Genomic DNA, 19,326 nt, shown 5'->3' on the forward strand with positions numbered 1-19,326 from the left:
TTTCAAACGATCCTTTAATTTTTGCAACTATATTCATCCAAGTTGTACAATCTAAAAGCTAAGTATTTAGGTAGAGAATTTTTCTTTAATTTTTCTTCAATTTTTCTCTAATTTTTGCTCTGATTTTTCTTTGATTTTTCTCAGACGTTTCAATGTGCGAATAATTTGACGATCTTCTAGATATTTATTGCGGAGAAATTTAACAAAAAAAAAATACGTCGCGTAGACATACTCCTGGTCAAAGTTATCTCTACTTGGACAAACTTTCGTTATCGTAATACAATATGGCTGTCGCTTATAGTTAATACTTTAATCGATAATTAGATGCGGTACGGGGCTGACATTTCGTTAAACGAGATGTTTTCGATAAAAAGAAAAAAGAAAAAAAAAAATAAAGGAAGAGTTCTTCCCATAAACGAATATATCGATCTATTTATCGACGGTAGAGACCATAACGCGATGAGATTTAATCCGTGTCGATTTTCGTCACGAAAATCGAGGAAATCTATTTCAAACAGTATTTTTTCTGAACACGGCACGTCGAAGCATTGTCCAGCACTGATACTTCGTAGCTCCCGGATCAATTTAACGATCTCAATAATTCTGACCGCAACGCTGCGGACGTATCTGAGAGTTCTCGTTTTATTCGTGGCATGTATATCAAATACCCGTGTATTTTTCATAAGAGGGGAAAAGGGTAGGTCCTTTCTTCGAAAGAGCACATGTCGGACCAATATTAAGGAAATTAACAAACGAAAAAAAAAAAAAAGAAACGGAAAGAAGATCGATGGCGAAAATTCGAAAAAAAAGAAAAAAGAAAAATCGAAGAACAAAAAAAAAAGGAAAAAAAAGCAAACGGACACGTATCAGAGGAAACGAGAGTTCGCGAGTTTGCGAAATCTACGGGCGAACGAACGAATCCGAGAATCGTAAATACGCGATAGACGGAATTATTTATTGTACGATGTAGAAGATACGCGATCGGGCGCAAGAATCGTTTGTTCGTCGGGGGAATCGTTGTCTTCTTTTTCTTTTCTTTTCTTTTTTTTACTTTTCTTTTCTTTTTTTTTTCTTTTTTTCGTTAACAAGGTCTTTCTTCGCTTTCTCGTTTCGCAGCGTATCGTTAGGACGCGGGGAATACACTGTGCACGACGAGAGGTGAGCGAGTACTCGAGAGCTTCGAATCGGGTAGCGTTTAAGTATCGTAGGAACACAGTATTGTCCTTCAGATTGTCGCGTAGTTGTTCTTCATTTTCATCTTCATTTTCTATACCGTCTCTTCTGTTCCCTTACCTAATACTTTCTTATCTCATGTACATACAATTGAGTATAAATCCGAATATAAATTTCTTATTTCTTGTGTATATGTATATATATATATATAATTCAGTATAAATTGAATAATAATTTTCTTAATCCCGTGTACATATCGTATACGTAGACTTCTTCTTTCGTAACTGTCTCGCGCACAATTCGCACCCTATTTATCCACCTAATTTGAACCATCCTTTCTTAAAATTACGAAGACAAGAAGCACACATCCCTGATGAGAATTAAGAACGAACTTGCTTAGACTCGTTACGTACAATTCTGTAGTAGACGAATAGTTTTTCAATAGAAAAAAAAAAAGATACATTTGGCAGCTTTTGTATCCAAGTATGTCATTTAACCACTCGAAAGTGTTTATAGCACCTTACCACATCTCTCCCGCCAAGTGTCCACACATAAGTTCTGAAAATTTCAAAGTTCAACCCGATTCGATCCGAGTGTTGGACTCTCGCGATTCGGAGCTCCGTGTATTCGAGTACTCGGACGACACGGTTGCAGTTATCCGGGTAGTAGCATTCGTTCGATACCCTCGCCACGAAATAACGTGTTCCACGAGAAATATTATTTCTAGTCTCTCCGAAACGCATCGCGCCTAGAGAACGATCGTTATGTATTCGTTATTAGACCTAAAATTTCATGTCGTACGTAAATACGAACTTACGCAAAGTGGTACGCGCAGTTGCGCAAAATACCATTAAATTAGTTCGCGTATTGTGTTAAATTCGTGGGTGGTTTCAACGTTGATATCGTGGGTGGATAAAATCCAAATTGCTCGTAATCGAGTTCGAATTTTGTAATCTTGGAACAAATGGTAGAAATTCGTGCGATGGTAGCCAATTGCGGCCGTTACTCGAATAAACTGTCACCGTGTATAGGACCGAGTGGAACCGAACCGCTCCCGAGTATTATCCGCGCACCTCTGCGTGCTCGCGTTCGAACGAACGAATGGAAATAAGAACGGGTGTCACCCGGTTGCGTTCACCGCGAAATTCACCGGCCAAGCTTGTACATACGATTATACAGTTAACGCGTAAGAGAAACGAACAATATGTATATATTCGCAGAGAGTGCCGCCCAATCGAGAGATGCACGAGAGAATGAAGCACCGTCGCGAGGTGTCGCGGTTTGACAGCGACGTGGAACGCGCGCAACGGCCGCCATTTTTTCACGGGTTCGTTTAGCGGAGAATTTTTTCGCGCGGCAGTGTTCCTCCACGCTCTCGTCACTACACATACACACACGCATTACGCGTATACACAAACACACATCACGAGCATACACACACACACACACAGTGCACACAAATATACACCACGCGATACACACACATCACGAGCATACACATACACACAGTGCATACAAATATACACCACGCGCATACACCCACATCACACGCATATAAACAAACACACAAACACACAGACAGAAACGCTTTGTCTTTCACCGGAAGTTTCTCTTCCCTTATAGCGACGTCGATCTCTAATTCTCCCAGAAAACGCGCTTTCGCAAACCGGAAGGAATCGTAATCTCAACGCAAAAGTATTACTCTTATTTTTCATACTACATTATATAGTTGTACGGTCCTCGTTTCACGCTCTCGCTGTTCTCCTTTTCCTTTCTGTTCGCGCGACTGAACCACTATACGGAGTATTTTGACCGATCGGGTCGCATCGTTTCTCTCTGGGGGCAGAGGGCGCGCGAGTCGACGTGATTTTTTTTTTTTTTCTCTTCCTCAAACGAAACGAACAAAAGTAATTCGGGAGTGGAAACGTTCTTGCGCGTATTCTCTCTTTCTCTCCGTCTGTCTCTCTTTCTTCTCCTCTCTCTCTCTCTCTCTCCCTCTCCCTCTCTCTTTTTTTTCGTGCTTATCGATTTCTCGCGTCGGTTGAAAAGCAAAACGGAAACGAATAGCAGAGACAAGAGGGGATAAGTTTTTTTGTTGTTTTTTTTTTTTTTTTTTTCAAGCAATGCGACGAGGCGTTCTCCCGCCCACGGGGATGATGTCACGTGGGCCGGGAAAAACCCGATGGAAGAGTAAAAAGCGCCATTTTGTGTCAAAAAAAATTACGAGTAATTGTCACTCGAACGAGAAATGAAAAAACTGCGTGGCCAATTGGGATGAGAATGGCTTGGAGAATAGCGATATTTCGTGCAATGTGATTGTTGTGTTTATATCGACCCACAATATTTTTTACATGATCGTTTCGAAAGTGATTATAATTTATAAATGTGTATATATATGTATATATATGTGTATATATGTATATATATATGTATATATATGTATGTGTATATATATATATGTATGCATATATATGTATTTGTTGGATATATTTTTCCTTCTATGTGATTAAATTTACTTTTTCGTTTGATCATTAATATGTATATATGTTATTACGATAATAATAATAATTATTATTATTATTATTATTATTATTAGTCGTATTATTATTATTGTTTCGTGCTCGTCCATGTCAGTATTATGTTTCTCCGGGTAGGTGTCTCGCGGCGAGTGTATGGAGATTAGCAACGTCGCTTGTACTATACTCGGTTCTCCGTCTCTCTCGTTGCACAATAAATTACGTTATGTTATCATACATTCACGGAAGTCGTAGAATTTCTTTGAAAAGGTATCGATCGGAAGACGTCCATATTGTCGACGCGTAACGCGCGATTATTAAGCATGATTGGGTACTCGGGTGGGTAAATAATTTTACAATCGAGGCGAGGGACGATCCAGAAATTCAACAAATTGTGAAACTATGAAATCTTCATAGGTACAGTGATTCCCGTTTTCGAGCAACAAAATCGAGATCGACGGTTTACTCGAAAGCGGGGTAGGTAGTGTTTTGCGATCTTGAAGGAGAAAGTGATCGAGGCCACAACGAGAGCGAGTGAGACAGAACAATAGTGAGTGAGTCTCGCATTACACGTGTATCGAAGCAAAGTCATGTGTGGACTTATTTTTATCGGAAAAACTTTACCAGTCCAATAATAATACTGACACGAAGATGTGGTAAAAAATATAAATAATTTTATTTTGCCTTTTGCCTGTCGACAGAACAGTTACTCAACAGCGGGAATTATTGTACTATGGTATCTATTTAATTGTTTGATTTCATTTTAGAAAAAATCAATTTAGAAAAATTACTTCTTGTAAGCAGAATTTTCGTGTCGATAATTATTTCTGTAACTATAGAAAATTTCTAAGTAAAAGCGAAAGAATATACCAAAAGGTTCTAATTATTAATATCAAGGAATATCTTTGGAAATATTAATTTGAATATTATTACTTTGGATAGAATTACTCTGGATAATTATAAAGAAAGAAAATTTGTTACGCTACAAACAACGTATAATGATAGAACTATCATAAATGGGACAACGTAACGTATAAAATAATGGTCAAATAAAAACAAAATTCACTGAATTTGATTAAATGTTCAGCCTTTCTTTGGCATAACAAGTGTTGTACGAGACGTACACAAATACGTCGTAATACAGTAAAACCATGTTAGTCCAGATTAATTGGGTAGAAAGGTCATTCGGATTAGGCGACAATCCGGATCAGCAAAGCAAACGATAATCCTAAAAGATAAAAAACTCTAGAAGACCTATAAATAGCAAATTTAACGATATAGGTAAAATGCCGACTTTGGTAAAACTGTAATTTACATTTCTTAAAAAAATTGATCATTTTCACGTTAATTCGCTTAAAAGAAGTGATCTTTCTTTGTAAAACTACTCGATTCCTTTTATCGTACGAAAAGTTTGAAATAAAAAGGAAAACTCGATCTTCAAGGATTGATTATATCTCTTTAGAGTGAATTTTCATAGCAAACAAAATAACGTATTATTTATCAAGATGTCATTTTCATAATTGTTTGAATTTCTGAGATCTTCAATTCTTCTCTTATTTGTCGCTCGATAAATTTGAGCGTCGTTCACTCTATAATTCTGCATACTTTCGTTAAAATTGACGTTGAATATACTTCATGGATGTTCCTTTGGGTGAGTTCATCGCGAAAAATACTCGTGTACCGTATTGAGATTCCATTGATCGCACTGTTCTACAGCGATCGTACATTTCATCGTGTTCTGATGGACGTAACAGTCATAATGTTCAGAGAGCTTCATCGATATCGTGTTACGGAGTTAGTGGATGCATTGCTGACTGCAGAATTATTCGGATTTACGGTAGTTCCCGCTTGTATGTTACCGAACGTGGCTGCTCATTTGCATACATTTAGAGAAGGTACTAGATTTTTTGCAGACATCGACTTTTTTAAATCACGGACCAAAGCTGAGAATTGCATGTACCGTCCAACGAGAGAAATAAACGAGATACGTCGAGAACGAGCGAAATAGAGCAACGTGAAATGTCTCGGGATGATCGTCCACTAATGGAAATAAAATTTTTTTATTGTTTTTTATCATATTTTCACGAAAATACGACAAACGGAATCGTGACGTTCTCTTGATGAAAATGAGTTCAAACACGACCTAATTACGACTATTTTTAATTATGTTCTATTTAAAGCTTTTTTTTACGTATAATTAAAAATTGTCCGAATAAGATCGTGTTTGGGTTTATTTTCATCGTGAATTTCATCTTTTGCACGAGTTGCTTGACTCGAGAGACCGTTCGTATTGAATAAATGAAAATAGTCATGGGGTAACATAGTAATGTCGTTACTTCTAAACGGGGAACATATAAGCGGGGATCACCGAGTTTGTGAGAAAATAGGAACGGCTAGAAATGGAGTAAAAATCATCGAACGTTTGCTAGTTTGAATCATTATCAAAATCACATCGAAAGATTTATTAGATGAATTGTTTCTTTGTTGTAGCTTGCAAATTTTTATAATGTTTTTGCGTTTGTCATTGGGACCTGTTTGGTAGTAAATGTACGAAATAACAGATTGTATATAATTTAGTTACGATATCAATAGGTTTAAATGAAACACATATTGATTATGTTAAATTGTATAGATAGTTTTTTAGCAGGGAAATTTACCAGTGAAAAGTAACAATTATCGAGTACGTGAAAGATATAGGTGTTCCATTTGATACAGTAACGATACTAAACTAAAACTTGAAATCTTGTTAGTATTTTATTTTTAGAAAACATTAAACAAAATTTACTTCTTAACTGATTTGTATCTTCCGAAGAATTTTCAAAAGGACTATTCTCCTTGAAATCGAAGGCAAAAAATTCTACAAAGAGTGTCCATACCGTTTATATGTCTTTTCAGGTAGTATTTTGTTTTTTTTAATTTAAAACTTTATAAAATAGCGAACGATAAAACGAGTGTAAATATACCAGAATGACTTTTTCATTCTTACGGGATTAAGTAAAAATACTTCAAACGTAGCAAAAAAAATTCCATATCATCAGCAGCAATGACAAACTACAAATAGAAATAATGATTCAAATCAGTATTTTTTGAAGCGAACGTTAAAACCGGTTAGCCTTAGTCTTAAGGTCTGATTCGCTCAAGCCAGGTCCAGACCAAATGCATTGTTTCTCATTTTTGTTTACGTTAGATCGATTTCAGTCTCAAGGTGAGACGAAATCGTAATTCTTTTGTCCATGCATGATTGGACCGATCGTTCCAATACACGCATCAACAAGAGAGACAATTGTAACAGTCTAATTTGATCGTTAAAAAAAAAAAAATGAAGTCGCAGTTTCGTTTCACGTTCATCGACTCGGTCTGAATTCGATTTTGAACTCGAAGTAATTTCTAATCTGACGTTCAATTCGTGCCGCTTGATCGCTCGTGTGTACAGTTGGTCGGAAAAGTTTCCATTCACCCTGTAAATTGCAGTATTATAGTCAAAAGTAAAGACGGTTACGATGATTGTACCAGGTTAGTCGGTAACTGATTTGTACCGGGCACGTCAACGGATATAAAATACAAAATGACGAGAAGTGTACGTTAAAATGTCACGGTTTTCGGATGCAAAATTTTCTTCAAATGCACGTTCGTACCACGTTAGATGGGTGTGTGTAGACTGGTGGCTGACTGCACTTGTGATTAGAGTTATCCGAGTACTCGAAACATTCGTTTTATTGAACCCACTCGAATGGTTGTACAGTTAGGAGCTGAAGTGTATGGCGCTGGAAGGTCATATCGACGTATCCTATTGGTCAGTCATCTACCCCCTTCTTCGTAACGCACACTGAGCGAAACCTACGAAGAGTTATCTACCGACTGGTGTTGAATTTAGTCTACTTTGTAACACATAATTAACTAAACCGGGAAGGTTTATACAACCTAATAAGGAAACACGGCCCACAGACGGGGTCGTGAAGTATTTCCAATTACCTTACGGTATTTTTTTCAGCTCCCAACTGTACACGCGATACTCGGTTTCGTACGTGCTCAGACACTTAAAGCTTCGTTCCCACTAGCGCTCAAGGGACGCGACAAGATCGTACACAGTTCGATGAAAATCTCAGATCGTTCGGTTCGTTGTGCCGGTTTCATATTTAAAACGACGTTCAAAAATAGTTTCAATGAAAATTTGACAGTAGCGCCACTGTTAGACGAAGACGAAGAATGTGAAAGTAACGAGCGAAGGTAAATTCTGCTTTGCCCCGAAGAAAACAACAAAGAATTTTTTCGCTCATTTCCCCTGCGATTAATAATAATAATAATAATAATAATAATAATAATAATAATAATAATAATAATAATAATGGTAGTAATAATAATAGTAATAATAATAATACTAAGAATAATAATAATACATCTTTATTGCATTAGAATTACGTAAACAAAGAAGAAAATAATGTACAGAAATAGAAATAAGTATACGTTACGGTACAAAGGCGAGGTGCAGCCGTAAGCTGTTATTGACATAACCTCGATTATTAAATTGACGACGAAAGAAAATTCTATCGTTACTTTCGGACGACTAGAGATAAATTTGATAGTTTCTTTGTTCGAAGTTATCATTGTAAGTAGAACACCGCGTATCATATCATTAGCCTTCATTGCGGAGGGGTTCTATTCATTTTTCGTTCGTACCGCAGCCTAGAAAATACTCCATGGGAATAAAGACGGACCAACCGCGGTGTTTACGCTCAATTACGCTTGCAAAATTATCACCGAAGATTGCACGCGGTCGACCGAGCGTAGCGTCTGCTCGACGCCCGAATGCTCGCGTTCAAAACAATGTTATGATTTTGTGTCGTTGAGCGTGAGCGTCGCTCGAACGCTAGTGGTGACCCCTGAGCGCTAGTGGAAATCAACCATAATACTTTGGCTCGTCTCCTGGTACGAGCAGCTCGCGATGCAATTAAATCGACTTTCGCGAGGGCGAGGGTTGATCAGCGTCGGACGCGGTGCGGGGAAAGGGGGACGGGAAATCGAGGGTGATGTACGAAATTCAATAAGAGCAAAATCAATCTCGATTTATTATCAGAGACAGTCTAATACCTTGCAAGTGGGCGGGGTGTCGGTGCGGTGCAGTAGCTTAGAGACGGGGTGGGGTGGGGTGGGGGGAGTGAAAAGAGAAGAAGTAGAGAAAAGAACACGACGAAAAGACAGAAAAAAAAGAGAGGGTGGAAAGGAAAGAAGGACGAGTCGACGATTATAAACGATGCTCGCGTCGTTCGACATTGCGCCTGTACCATTTTGCTTCTTTAGCAGAGTACAATGCCATTTATTTTTGTAATACGTTTACGTAGGATAGCTCTTATTTTTATAGAGGTTTATCGTGCTACCGTACGTCTTATAGAGGCCTGCGTATAAAATAGTATAGGGTTTCACGGGAGTCGCGGATTCCACGGCACGGGATTCGATACGCGAGAAGACACGCACTTCTAGCACTAGCTTTTACTTTCGACTACGCGTTACATCGTTCAAACGTACGGAAGCAATGATTTTGCGAAAGGTTAATGCACGTGTCTCCCGGATAACCGATCGCGAATCACCTCCGTTGCTGTTCGGTAATTCGAAGAAGGTAGCTTCCTTCTTTACATCGGATAGAGTCCGTACTAACCGACAGAAGAAAAGAAACAAGCGTAAACTAACCTCGCATAGGATGAATCGATTATCGATGAAAATTACAATTTTTTATATTTTTCATCGTATCCTCGCGAGGTTATTACCTACGGATTGGCGATGTTTTCCCGATGAAAACGAGTCCAAACACGACCTGATTCGGACTATACTTAGTTATAGCTACTATAGTCACTTCCAAAAAAAATTTACAATTGTGTGTAATTAAAAATCGACAGAACGTGGTCGTGTTTGGACTTGTTTTAACCGGGAAAATCTCATCAGTCCGTTTATGATATTCTCGTGAAGATATTGCAGTTTTGTTAGCCGTAGTAAAATTCGGTCAGTTATTCGTAATAAAAATCGGTCAGTTATCCGAGAGAGGTACTGTTGTATCCTGGAACGATCACGGTTGACCGATCTCGATCGGCCCACTGCACTTTAGAAGAGGGGGTAAACAGCAATAACAGAAACGCGAAGAACAATGAAACGTTTCGCTGCGGGAACAGCGTCGATCGTGGTCACTTTAACGACAATTTCGATCCTCTCAAGTTTCTTTTCCCATCTGACGATGTCCGATTGTCGTTGAAGAGACCCGCAAGACAACGTAGACGATAGTAATACATGTAACATTTCTTCCGCCGATCGTTGCTTTTCGTTGAACGAATTGGACGTATATTTGGGCGAACCTTTCGAGGACAGTTTTTTTTTGTCATAAAACAAAAAGAGAAATGTATATTGTCCGCTCGGGACAACACGTTTGCTGCTACTACTAATGTTCTCTTTTTCGATATTTCGATTCCCGCGTAAATCCTACATTTACCACTTCGGCGTTATTTGAGTTTCTCATCGCAAAGGGGCGTAACCATATCAAAAGTATCTCACTTTAGTTCGCGAGGAGCAAAAGAAACTCACAAAGCGGGAAACGTATTAAAGATGAAGTAAACAATAGATCGTTCCATTGTTCTATAATGTCGACACACACAAAAAATCGCGACAAACGATCGAAGAACCAGTGGTAAAGTTTCCATTAGACAATTATTGCAAAAGTTAGAGCTTTAGAATGGAACCAACAATATTACTATGTATATATAAATATATATGTATAAATAGTAGCTGTATAAATTCTGTTGCAATTGCATCCAATCGGAGAATAGCTCCCTGTCGATACAGCTCTGTCACGTGGTTTTGTTTGCACTTCATTGTTATGTTGAACGGACAATAGACATCGTGTCCCGTAGTTAGGGAGCCCACCGCGGAACAGTAGCGCCATTTTCGCGTCAAACAGCCACACGCTGAAAATAAAATAATATAGTATACGCACCTTGATGCCATTAATAATAAATAACTAACGTAAAGCTGTCAAGTCAAAAAGAAATCAAGTGCAGTTATGTGATAAGCGAAAGACGTTGAATATCTCTAAGTCGCGCACGTTTCGTTCGAAGTAAATCGATATTTTTATAAACGAAACCCGGAATGGTTCGATACCTTTCGCACGTTTCGTCTCACGAGATCTCCGTTTCGAACGTCTTCCCCGGTTCGTGTTTTCTTATTTTGATTGATAGGGCAGGTTACCGTTGAATTTATTATACACGCGCATCACGTACACACACACGCCCACAGATCATATCACATATATACACAAGTGTACACATTTGGTCTACTCTATAAACGGGGGGTGCTAGAAAGCCGGAAAATAGGAGAATGGGAAAAGATCGATTGGCTTCGTTAGGCCGTAAGTACAAGCGTAAGATTTTTTATTGCTAATATTTTTCCTCAGGTCGAGTCTTGAACGGTGCCTAAAAGCTTTGATTTAAGGAGAAAATGGAAAAAAAAGCAAGTTCTGAATTGCGTGTCGATGAACTTTTCTTAGAGAGACGGTTCGTTATCGGACTCTCGCGGTGTGGTATTTCGCGTTGTCCTCGGGAGAGAGCAAGATCACGATTTAGAGAAAAAAATTAAAAAAGTAAAGGGAAGGTGAAAAAAAGGGGGGGGGGGGTTATATATAAAAAATGGAATAATCATTGGAGGAACAAAAGATTCTGATACGATATGACGATAAAGATAAGATATAACTATATACATACCGTCGATGCGTAGAAAGTACTGTGTCATATACATATATGATATATATATATATATGTACATACATACACTAGCGCGCGTGCGCGCGCGTGTATGTATGTATGTACGTGTACGAACGAGATGTGCGAGTGTGCGCGAACGATGCGTGGGTGCTTGTTACGTACGCGCGCATGTGCGTATGCGTGCGGCATTAAACAAGAGGATTATATCGTAGTGCTCCGTTTAAGGAAAGTGTATAGGACGTAGAGAAAATCGCGGTGCAATTGATCGTACCTTTAATATTTAACAAAAAACAAGTCAAAAACGTAGGATAGAATTTTTCATTTAAAGCCTCGTTTAAAAACAAAGACACTTCGAATGGCAACATTGGCGTACATTTAGCTGGGATTTGATTTGCAATAAGAATGCAATAAAAAGAAGCGGTAGTATGCAATCAAGCTATGCTATGTTCGTGGCTAAAAATATCAAAGATTTGTCTCGATTAACACGTTGACCATCATCGGATGCATCGTATTTCATACACCGGACGCGAGACGCTTTGAGCCTCGAGTGTCACAACTGACACGCTGCAAAATCATATTGCTACATTTTTATCGCACTATTTTCAAGCAAAACGTACGTACGTTAGAATACTCTGTGGTCTGAACTGACTGCTTGGCCTATATTTCTTCTGGCTCGTAGAGCCTTAAAAACGATACGATGAACGCTAAAAAAATGTAAACAAACAAATAAGAGTGTTCGTTGTCCGGCGATCAACGTGTTACGAGAATTCATTGGAGTATTTGAAGAATCAAAGGGTCGAACACGTTAACCGTGGTTCATGAATTCTTTATCCAATATCTTCGTGGAAACAATATTTTTATCTATTCGTGAACATGGAGCGTAAAAAAAGTCGAGGATCGAATGACATTTTCTCAAATTCCAGCGATCTGCGACCTTGCGCGCATCGTATGCAAACACGGTAGAAATCTAAACCGAATGTATTCAAGTGCACGCGTACGCCATCTGTGCCTCGAAGTCGTCTTTCTCGATCTGGACGATTTACGCGCGAAATGAATCGAAACAAAGAAGAGGTTACGTTTAATTTTTGTTTACGTAGAAAAATGTTTCGGTTTTCGGTTGCACCGTTGCTTTCTCTGTGTTTTGTAAAAGAATAATTAAAGCTACAGATCTAATATAAACGACAATGAACAAGTAGGTAGGTCACGCCGATACATGTATGTACCTATAAACATAAGACGAGAGTACGCACTTTTGTAATAGTAGTTCTGAGAAGAGAAGAAAAAGCGATATATGATAGTGAATGATATATTATATATATTATATATATATGTATACACATATGAGAAAAAAAAAGAAGTTGACGCTTGATACACCATAGTTTTCACCGACATATCCTGGTTGAACACATCCTCTTTACGTACATACTGCATACCTATGTAGTTATTATTACGATACACGCGATATAGAGTATTTTATGATTAAACGATAATAATATTATTACAATTATTATGGATTAATTATGATTATGATTCTGATTATTGTCATCATCATATTATGATTATTAAGAGTATAGGTACATGTAAACGTAACGATGGTACAACTAAGGCAAGTATGTACTGTACATAGCTGTCACTTACCCTCTGCCCCACCATACGACTATATAAATATGTATATATATATATATATAAATTGATATAAAAAAAAAATATATATATATATATATATACACATAAAGCCATTATTTTGCAGAACATTAATCATTGTTGTACTACCGATTATTTTAAATTACTATTGTCACTATTATTATTATTATTTTATCGAAAAGCATTGTAATTATAATTATTATTATTATTATTGTTATCATTATTATTATTACTATTATGGTCATTACCGCGACAAGAACATATTGAAACCGTGACTAATTTTAATTAGCGTATGATATATTATCATTGCTGAAAGTAGATCCTCACTCTTAGCACGGGCAGATAGAAAACCGTATTCTTATTTTCACAGATTGGATTCTACCTCAATTTTATTATTATTATAAAGAAAAAAAAAAGAAGAAACAAACGAGGCGTCCTCCACACTTTTCTATCCTTCCATTATCTGCTAAACTGAAGCACTTCGATCGGTTAAAAATGCTACTATTATTACTATTAAACTAGTGAGAATCGTTAAAACTGCAGCGACCTCAGCCTGTGATAGTTACAAAGGATATTATTTCAATTAAGAATCTGCTGTATTATGTCAAACGTAGATCATCGATCGGCGATAGTTTGAAAAAAAAAAAAAAGCGTAATGTTTCCGTACATGTTTGCGATTGGATTTTATTAGCGAGGCATTGCCGCCTAACGTCGAGCTCATTACGAACAGAGTCGTTCGATCGAAAGAAAGAAACGAACGCACGGTTCGAGGACAGTGTTATATAGTTTGGTACTGTTGTCGAGATTAGTAAGACTTTTTAAATTTAATTTTTGTAATGAGCTTTGTTGCTATCGTTGCGAACGCTAACGTAGCGCAGTATGTATATATATATACATATATGTTATACTATAAAAAGAACTTTGCTTTTACGATATTCGCGTATAACAATGATGTACATTTACGGATTACACGTTTCCTTGGGGCGAATTGTAAAGATAAAGGACGCGAGTTAATACTTTCTTTGAATCGTACATATTATATAATTACGCTAATACTTGTAATTTTATCTGTAACCGCATGTGATAAGGGACAAGAGAGTACTCAAAGGGAGTACTAAAAGAGAGTACGCAAAGGCAAATGTAACGAGTGTCATCGAGTGCTTTAACGAATATACATATATGTATATATATATACATATGTATGTATATATGTCTATATATATATATGTGTGTGTGTATGTAACAAACGCTGTGCGCTTGTGATCTTAAGAATTTACGTTTTTAAAAACTAACTCCACTCTTCTTTTTTCTTACATGCTGTGTCATGTGAACGACTCGAAGTTTCCGTACGGTATGTTCCTTTATTAGACGAAACACGCAAAGATCATTTATATTAGCTGTAATGATTGCCTGTAGGGCTTCTTCGTAATATCTTTCAGTATATTACTGTATTGTGATGTTAACTTAAGCCATGGACCGAAGTGGGAGAATTTCTCGAGGTCGCTGTAGTGAATTCTACCGCTGAAGTGAGGGATCACTTTCTCAGTTTTTTAGATTGCTCGAGGAGCTCCAACAAGTGGACGTCGACTGTTATCGGCGAGTAAGGAAAAGTAAAAAGATGTACCCGCATAATTATCTTTGAATGGCGAAATGCGACGATTGGGGACTGTGTATTGTGATCAGCAAACAGACTACAATGTAGTTTGTTCGTAATCGAATGAACAAACGGAAACATTTGTGTAATAAAGTAGATATCCATGAAATACAGTCTTCTTGTGTGTGTGTGTTTTTTTGCTCCTGTGTCTGGATAAAGAGAAAAATCAACGGCAAACGTACCCTCTGTTTTCAGAAAAATTTATTTCGTAATGTAATTCGGCGTAGAATGTGTTTTTTTTTAATACTTTACTCCATCTCAACATCAACAACGGCATCTTCAACGATTATCTGTTCCGATGTCACAGGAACTTGTATTATGGGTAAGGGATCGGGAGATCGAGTGTAAGTGTTACTCGTTGAATGCTCCTTAAAATATTCTCCACCTTTCTCTTCGTATTCTTTTTTGCTTACTAGATACTCGGGAAGATTTCCGTTCAGACCAAAGTCTCTTGCACCATACCACGCGTCTATGCTGGTATTTTTTGCGATATTTATTTGAAAATTAGAACCAAACGGTCTCATCTCGCGAAGTTCGCGATTTAGTCTTTCCAGTAGACCCGGAAAAATGGTTGGACCACCGGTCAAGAATATGTTTCCCACGAGTCGTAATTGTTGCTCAGGTGGGTATAGCTTTAAAACGAATTCGATTGTTTCAGCTATGCCTGCTTCCATGGAACCTATCATAGATGGTTGGAATAATATTTCTGGAGCTCTCAAACGTTCCACTCCTACGTGTAATTGATGAGTTTCCCCAGGAACCATCGGGACGTTTGATCCAGCTCCGTCAAATTCTGGATCGTGATGACGCAATACATCCTCGAGTTCTAAAAGTTTTTCTTGCTCCAACTCTGAATCTGAATCTCCACCTTCCTACATAGTGATACTTTACTTGAAAACATGATTCAACACCAAAATTTAAAACTTCAAAATATTTCTTACGAACCCTGTTTATAACTTTATATACATCCCAGTCTTCATCTCTCATACCAAAATCATCATCGCGTTTCTCTTTTCTTGCTAATTGACTTATTATACGCATTCTTTCCTGCGCGGCAGCTGTTCTACGTTTGGCCATATCTTGCCTGCGTTGTCTTTTAGCCATCCGTTTTTCTAGTATTTCTTGCCTATAGTGTAGATCAAATTTTACTCTCATGACATTGTGAAAATCATGAAAATAATTATAAATTATCAGTTACCTTTTCCTCCTAACACCAGCTATCCATTCATCAAAATCTTGTTGATCTTTCGGTTGGAGACTTGATTTTATTTTTGGTTTTTGCTCTTCCATTACAATATTTTCTTCTTGCGAATTTGCAGCCACTATTTTTTGTCTAGTCCTTTCTACTTTTGCTTGTAAATTATTAATCATTTTTATCAAGTCTGTTTCGTTCGCGAGGGAATAACTCTTTAAGGCTTGATCAAATTCATCTGTTTCACCTTCTTCTAATAAATCTTGAATGGCTAATAATTGATTTAGTTGCTCTTCGTCTTCTGCTAACTATAAATATCAATTATATTAACCTTATATTCAAAACTTTTTTTTGTATCCTTAAAGATTACTGACCCTCTCTTCCCTTTTCCGAGCATTGATTTCCATTAATCTTCTAGCTAGCTCACGTTTCCTTTCTTTTTGTTGCTCAACTGTTAAACCAGGAGCATTTGTAGGTGCCACATAGGGTAACTGTACCCTTAATACATTTGCGTCGTAATAATCTGGATCAGCCCATTTAGAAATTTCTTCTTGATAATTTAATGCAATCATAGAATGTTCGTGTATTAATTCCTATGAAAGGGGAAAGTAAGTCTTGAGAACGAAAAGCAATAATGAATATACAAAGTATGTAATTTGTATACCTCTGCTCGACTTGGTGTTATAGCATTTACGTGTACTGGATATTTAAGTTGAAGCAACCTATGCATGTAAGATGTAATGTGATATCCACCAACATTGATCCTTCTTGAATTTACAGGATCTGCTTTACCATCTAATATTGGTATTATATGTGTAGTATGGTATCCAATACTAATTATTAGACCATCTGATGGACAATTGTTATGCTGATAAGAAAATAAACAATCTACTCCATATGCTATTGAAGGCACGTTGTAACATTCAAATAAAAGTTCTGCCATCACTGAAATATGTACAATTAGTGTTCTAACCTCAACTTATGATTACAAAACACACATTTTTTATCTTACAGTTTCGAGAATAATTAGGATTCAGAAATGTTTCAGTTAATATAATTGGATGGTTTACTACGCCTTCTGTATCTATTCCCATATGAGTGAAGGTATAATCAAATATTTGTTCTTGAGCTTCAAAATGGGTTACCACATTACGATCAAATTGTGTTTTTAACTGAAATCGTACTGCTTCAATGTTTGCTATATCATTTCCAACTTGAGGTTCGCCATCCTTTTTGCCACGTTCTTTCCGTGGTTTTGCAATAAGATTTTTAAATATCAGTTGGGGTTCTTTCTCAGTAGCCCAACCTACTCTACAGTTGTACGATCCTAAAATAAGTTATTTGTTAATTTTTATTGCATAATTAATGTGCTATATAAAGTATGATATAGTACATCTTACCATTATCAATAACAAGTGGAGTTCCTTCAGATTTTACTCTATTTGGATAAAGATGTATTATATCAGGTGTAGCTTTCACGTCTTTTAATTCCAGAATTTCCATATTATTTCATTGAATGGACTACTTTTCCTTAAAAATCGATTTATTACACGGAACCACACAACTGTTAATTATATTCAGTCGTTTTCAAGACATGATGTAAACAGCTAAAATACTGTAATACCGACAGAAATGAAAATGCAACTAACATGGCGTATGAATTGCAATGCGTAAAACGCGCGAAAATTGAACTTGTAGACTTAAAGTTTAAAATAATTAAATTAGAGAAACATGAAAATTCAATAATATCATTTACGTTGTATAATATTATTTTTACTTGTACTATGAATTTTGTTTTATCATTAATTCTTAATATAACATTTTCTCAAAATATCAGATGAATAGCATTTGATGATTCATAAACTGTATAAATTGTTATAACGAACAAAATAATATTAATCGAAAAAATTTTTATTACAATTCGTATAGATTTTTTAAATCCTGAATGTCATTTATTTATGGCAATCGACGACCATGGTCTGTATGCTCAGAGGTCATTTTAGTTTGCAAGTGTCACCGCTAGATGTCTATAGTATTAGTCATACTAATTTTTGAAATTTACTGCTTTTCTCAATACTAAAATAAGTAATTCAATTATTGGGGGTAAATTACGAAAAATGATATCGGACAAACATTATTATACGAGAACAAATAGTATCAAAATGATCTACGAAAAAGAAAAATATCCTTTTTATTTCTTCAAGTTCTACGTGAAAAATGTATCGATTTTTCAACTATTATTTCATAGCATCAGCAGTCACTTCAAATAGCATTTATTTTAAGACAATTTCATTCTTGACAAGAATAAAACGAGTTACATGACCTTTAACAGTAAATTGTTTCGCGTATTCCAACGCGAAAGGTATTAAAAATTCCGACCTTTGACATTAAATACGTATTGCAAGATAGACGAATCCTTGCCATAAGATGCTGTCATCGTAATACCAAGTATACATTATATTTGTAATCATTCCATATTTTTTCGATAAAACTATAAAAGTTTCTGATTGTGACTTAGGTTGATAATCTATTTTTGTACAAATCAAATGAAATATTTTTTGCTGTCGTGTTAAAATATATTAATTATAAAAAAAAATACAATCTTTGTACTATTTTAAGCAATCTATTCCTCGTACAAACTTTCTACGTTTTGTCACCATTTAGGACTTTTGCAGGGCATTATATCGAGGTTAGAACACCACATATTCGATTTATAACGATCCATACATCAATGTTTCTTCAAAATAGATATTGTTTTTCCAAATAATGTATCGTATATACCGAGATGGTCACAAAAAACAATACAATAATCACTATTCGCCACTATACTGAGAATTGGTTCTAATGTAAAAACATGACAATGGATCTTTCAGGCGATTGAGTTATTCTACGTGAAGTATTCGAACACGTGATGAATCATGAACGAACTCTATTATAATCTTTAAAAATTGTCTATAGAATCTCTGATTTCACAAGCACTCGTGTTCACGTCCGCGTGTATCGGAATTTAGTCTCAAAACACAACGACGCACACCATCTAGCGTTTCATCCGCGCAACCACTAGAAGCTTGCCTACGAAGGGTGGGGGTCAGAAATCGAAGCCTATCGTTTTATATCTACCACTGTCGTGGCACCGTTCGTAACACCGTCTCGATTCTTTTTGACAGACGCTTTCGTGTCTGCACCTGATTACAGAACAAGCTGCGGTACACCTGATTTTACGTCACGAATCGTACGTGAATCTAAATTGTTCTTGCTTTCACGGACATTCGTCACGGGGTGGCGTTTAAAAAGCGATCGTTTGACGAAAAAGAAAGCGAGATTGTATTTTTATTCAAATTATCGAAAGTCCGCTACCTTTCTTTTGTGTTTCACAACGGGCGAGCACGTTTCACGCGTACGTATGTC

At 36.7% G+C, this 19,326-nt stretch overlaps 1 protein-coding gene across 2 annotated transcripts; it reads right to left on the reverse strand.

The window, feature by feature from the left end:
* Window positions 1-14,640: 14,640 nt before the first annotated feature.
* Window positions 14,641-18,958, reverse strand: Arp5 (Actin-related protein 5). Of its 2 annotated transcripts, XM_076304980.1 has the most exons (8): window positions 18,555-18,958; window positions 17,319-17,482; window positions 16,931-17,245; window positions 16,583-16,863; window positions 16,293-16,511; window positions 15,925-16,226; window positions 15,672-15,852; window positions 14,641-15,598 (listed from the first exon to the last, which is right to left on the reverse strand). In XM_076304980.1, the coding sequence occupies exons 2-8, from the start codon at window positions 17,419-17,421 to the stop codon at window positions 14,975-14,977; spliced, it is 2,025 nt and encodes a 674-aa protein (XP_076161095.1). In that variant the 5' UTR covers window positions 17,422-17,482; window positions 18,555-18,958; the 3' UTR covers window positions 14,641-14,974. The 2 variants fall into 2 exon arrangements, with proteins under 2 accessions (XP_076161095.1, XP_076161094.1); XM_076304979.1 differs by lacking the exon at window positions 18,555-18,958 and having other exon boundaries at window positions 17,319-17,614.
* Window positions 18,959-19,326: the final 368 nt, after the last annotated feature.

Source organism: Ptiloglossa arizonensis, chromosome 2, assembly GCF_051014685.1.
Source record: "Ptiloglossa arizonensis isolate GNS036 chromosome 2, iyPtiAriz1_principal, whole genome shotgun sequence".
Classification (NCBI taxonomy): domain Eukaryota; kingdom Metazoa; phylum Arthropoda; class Insecta; order Hymenoptera; family Colletidae; genus Ptiloglossa; species Ptiloglossa arizonensis.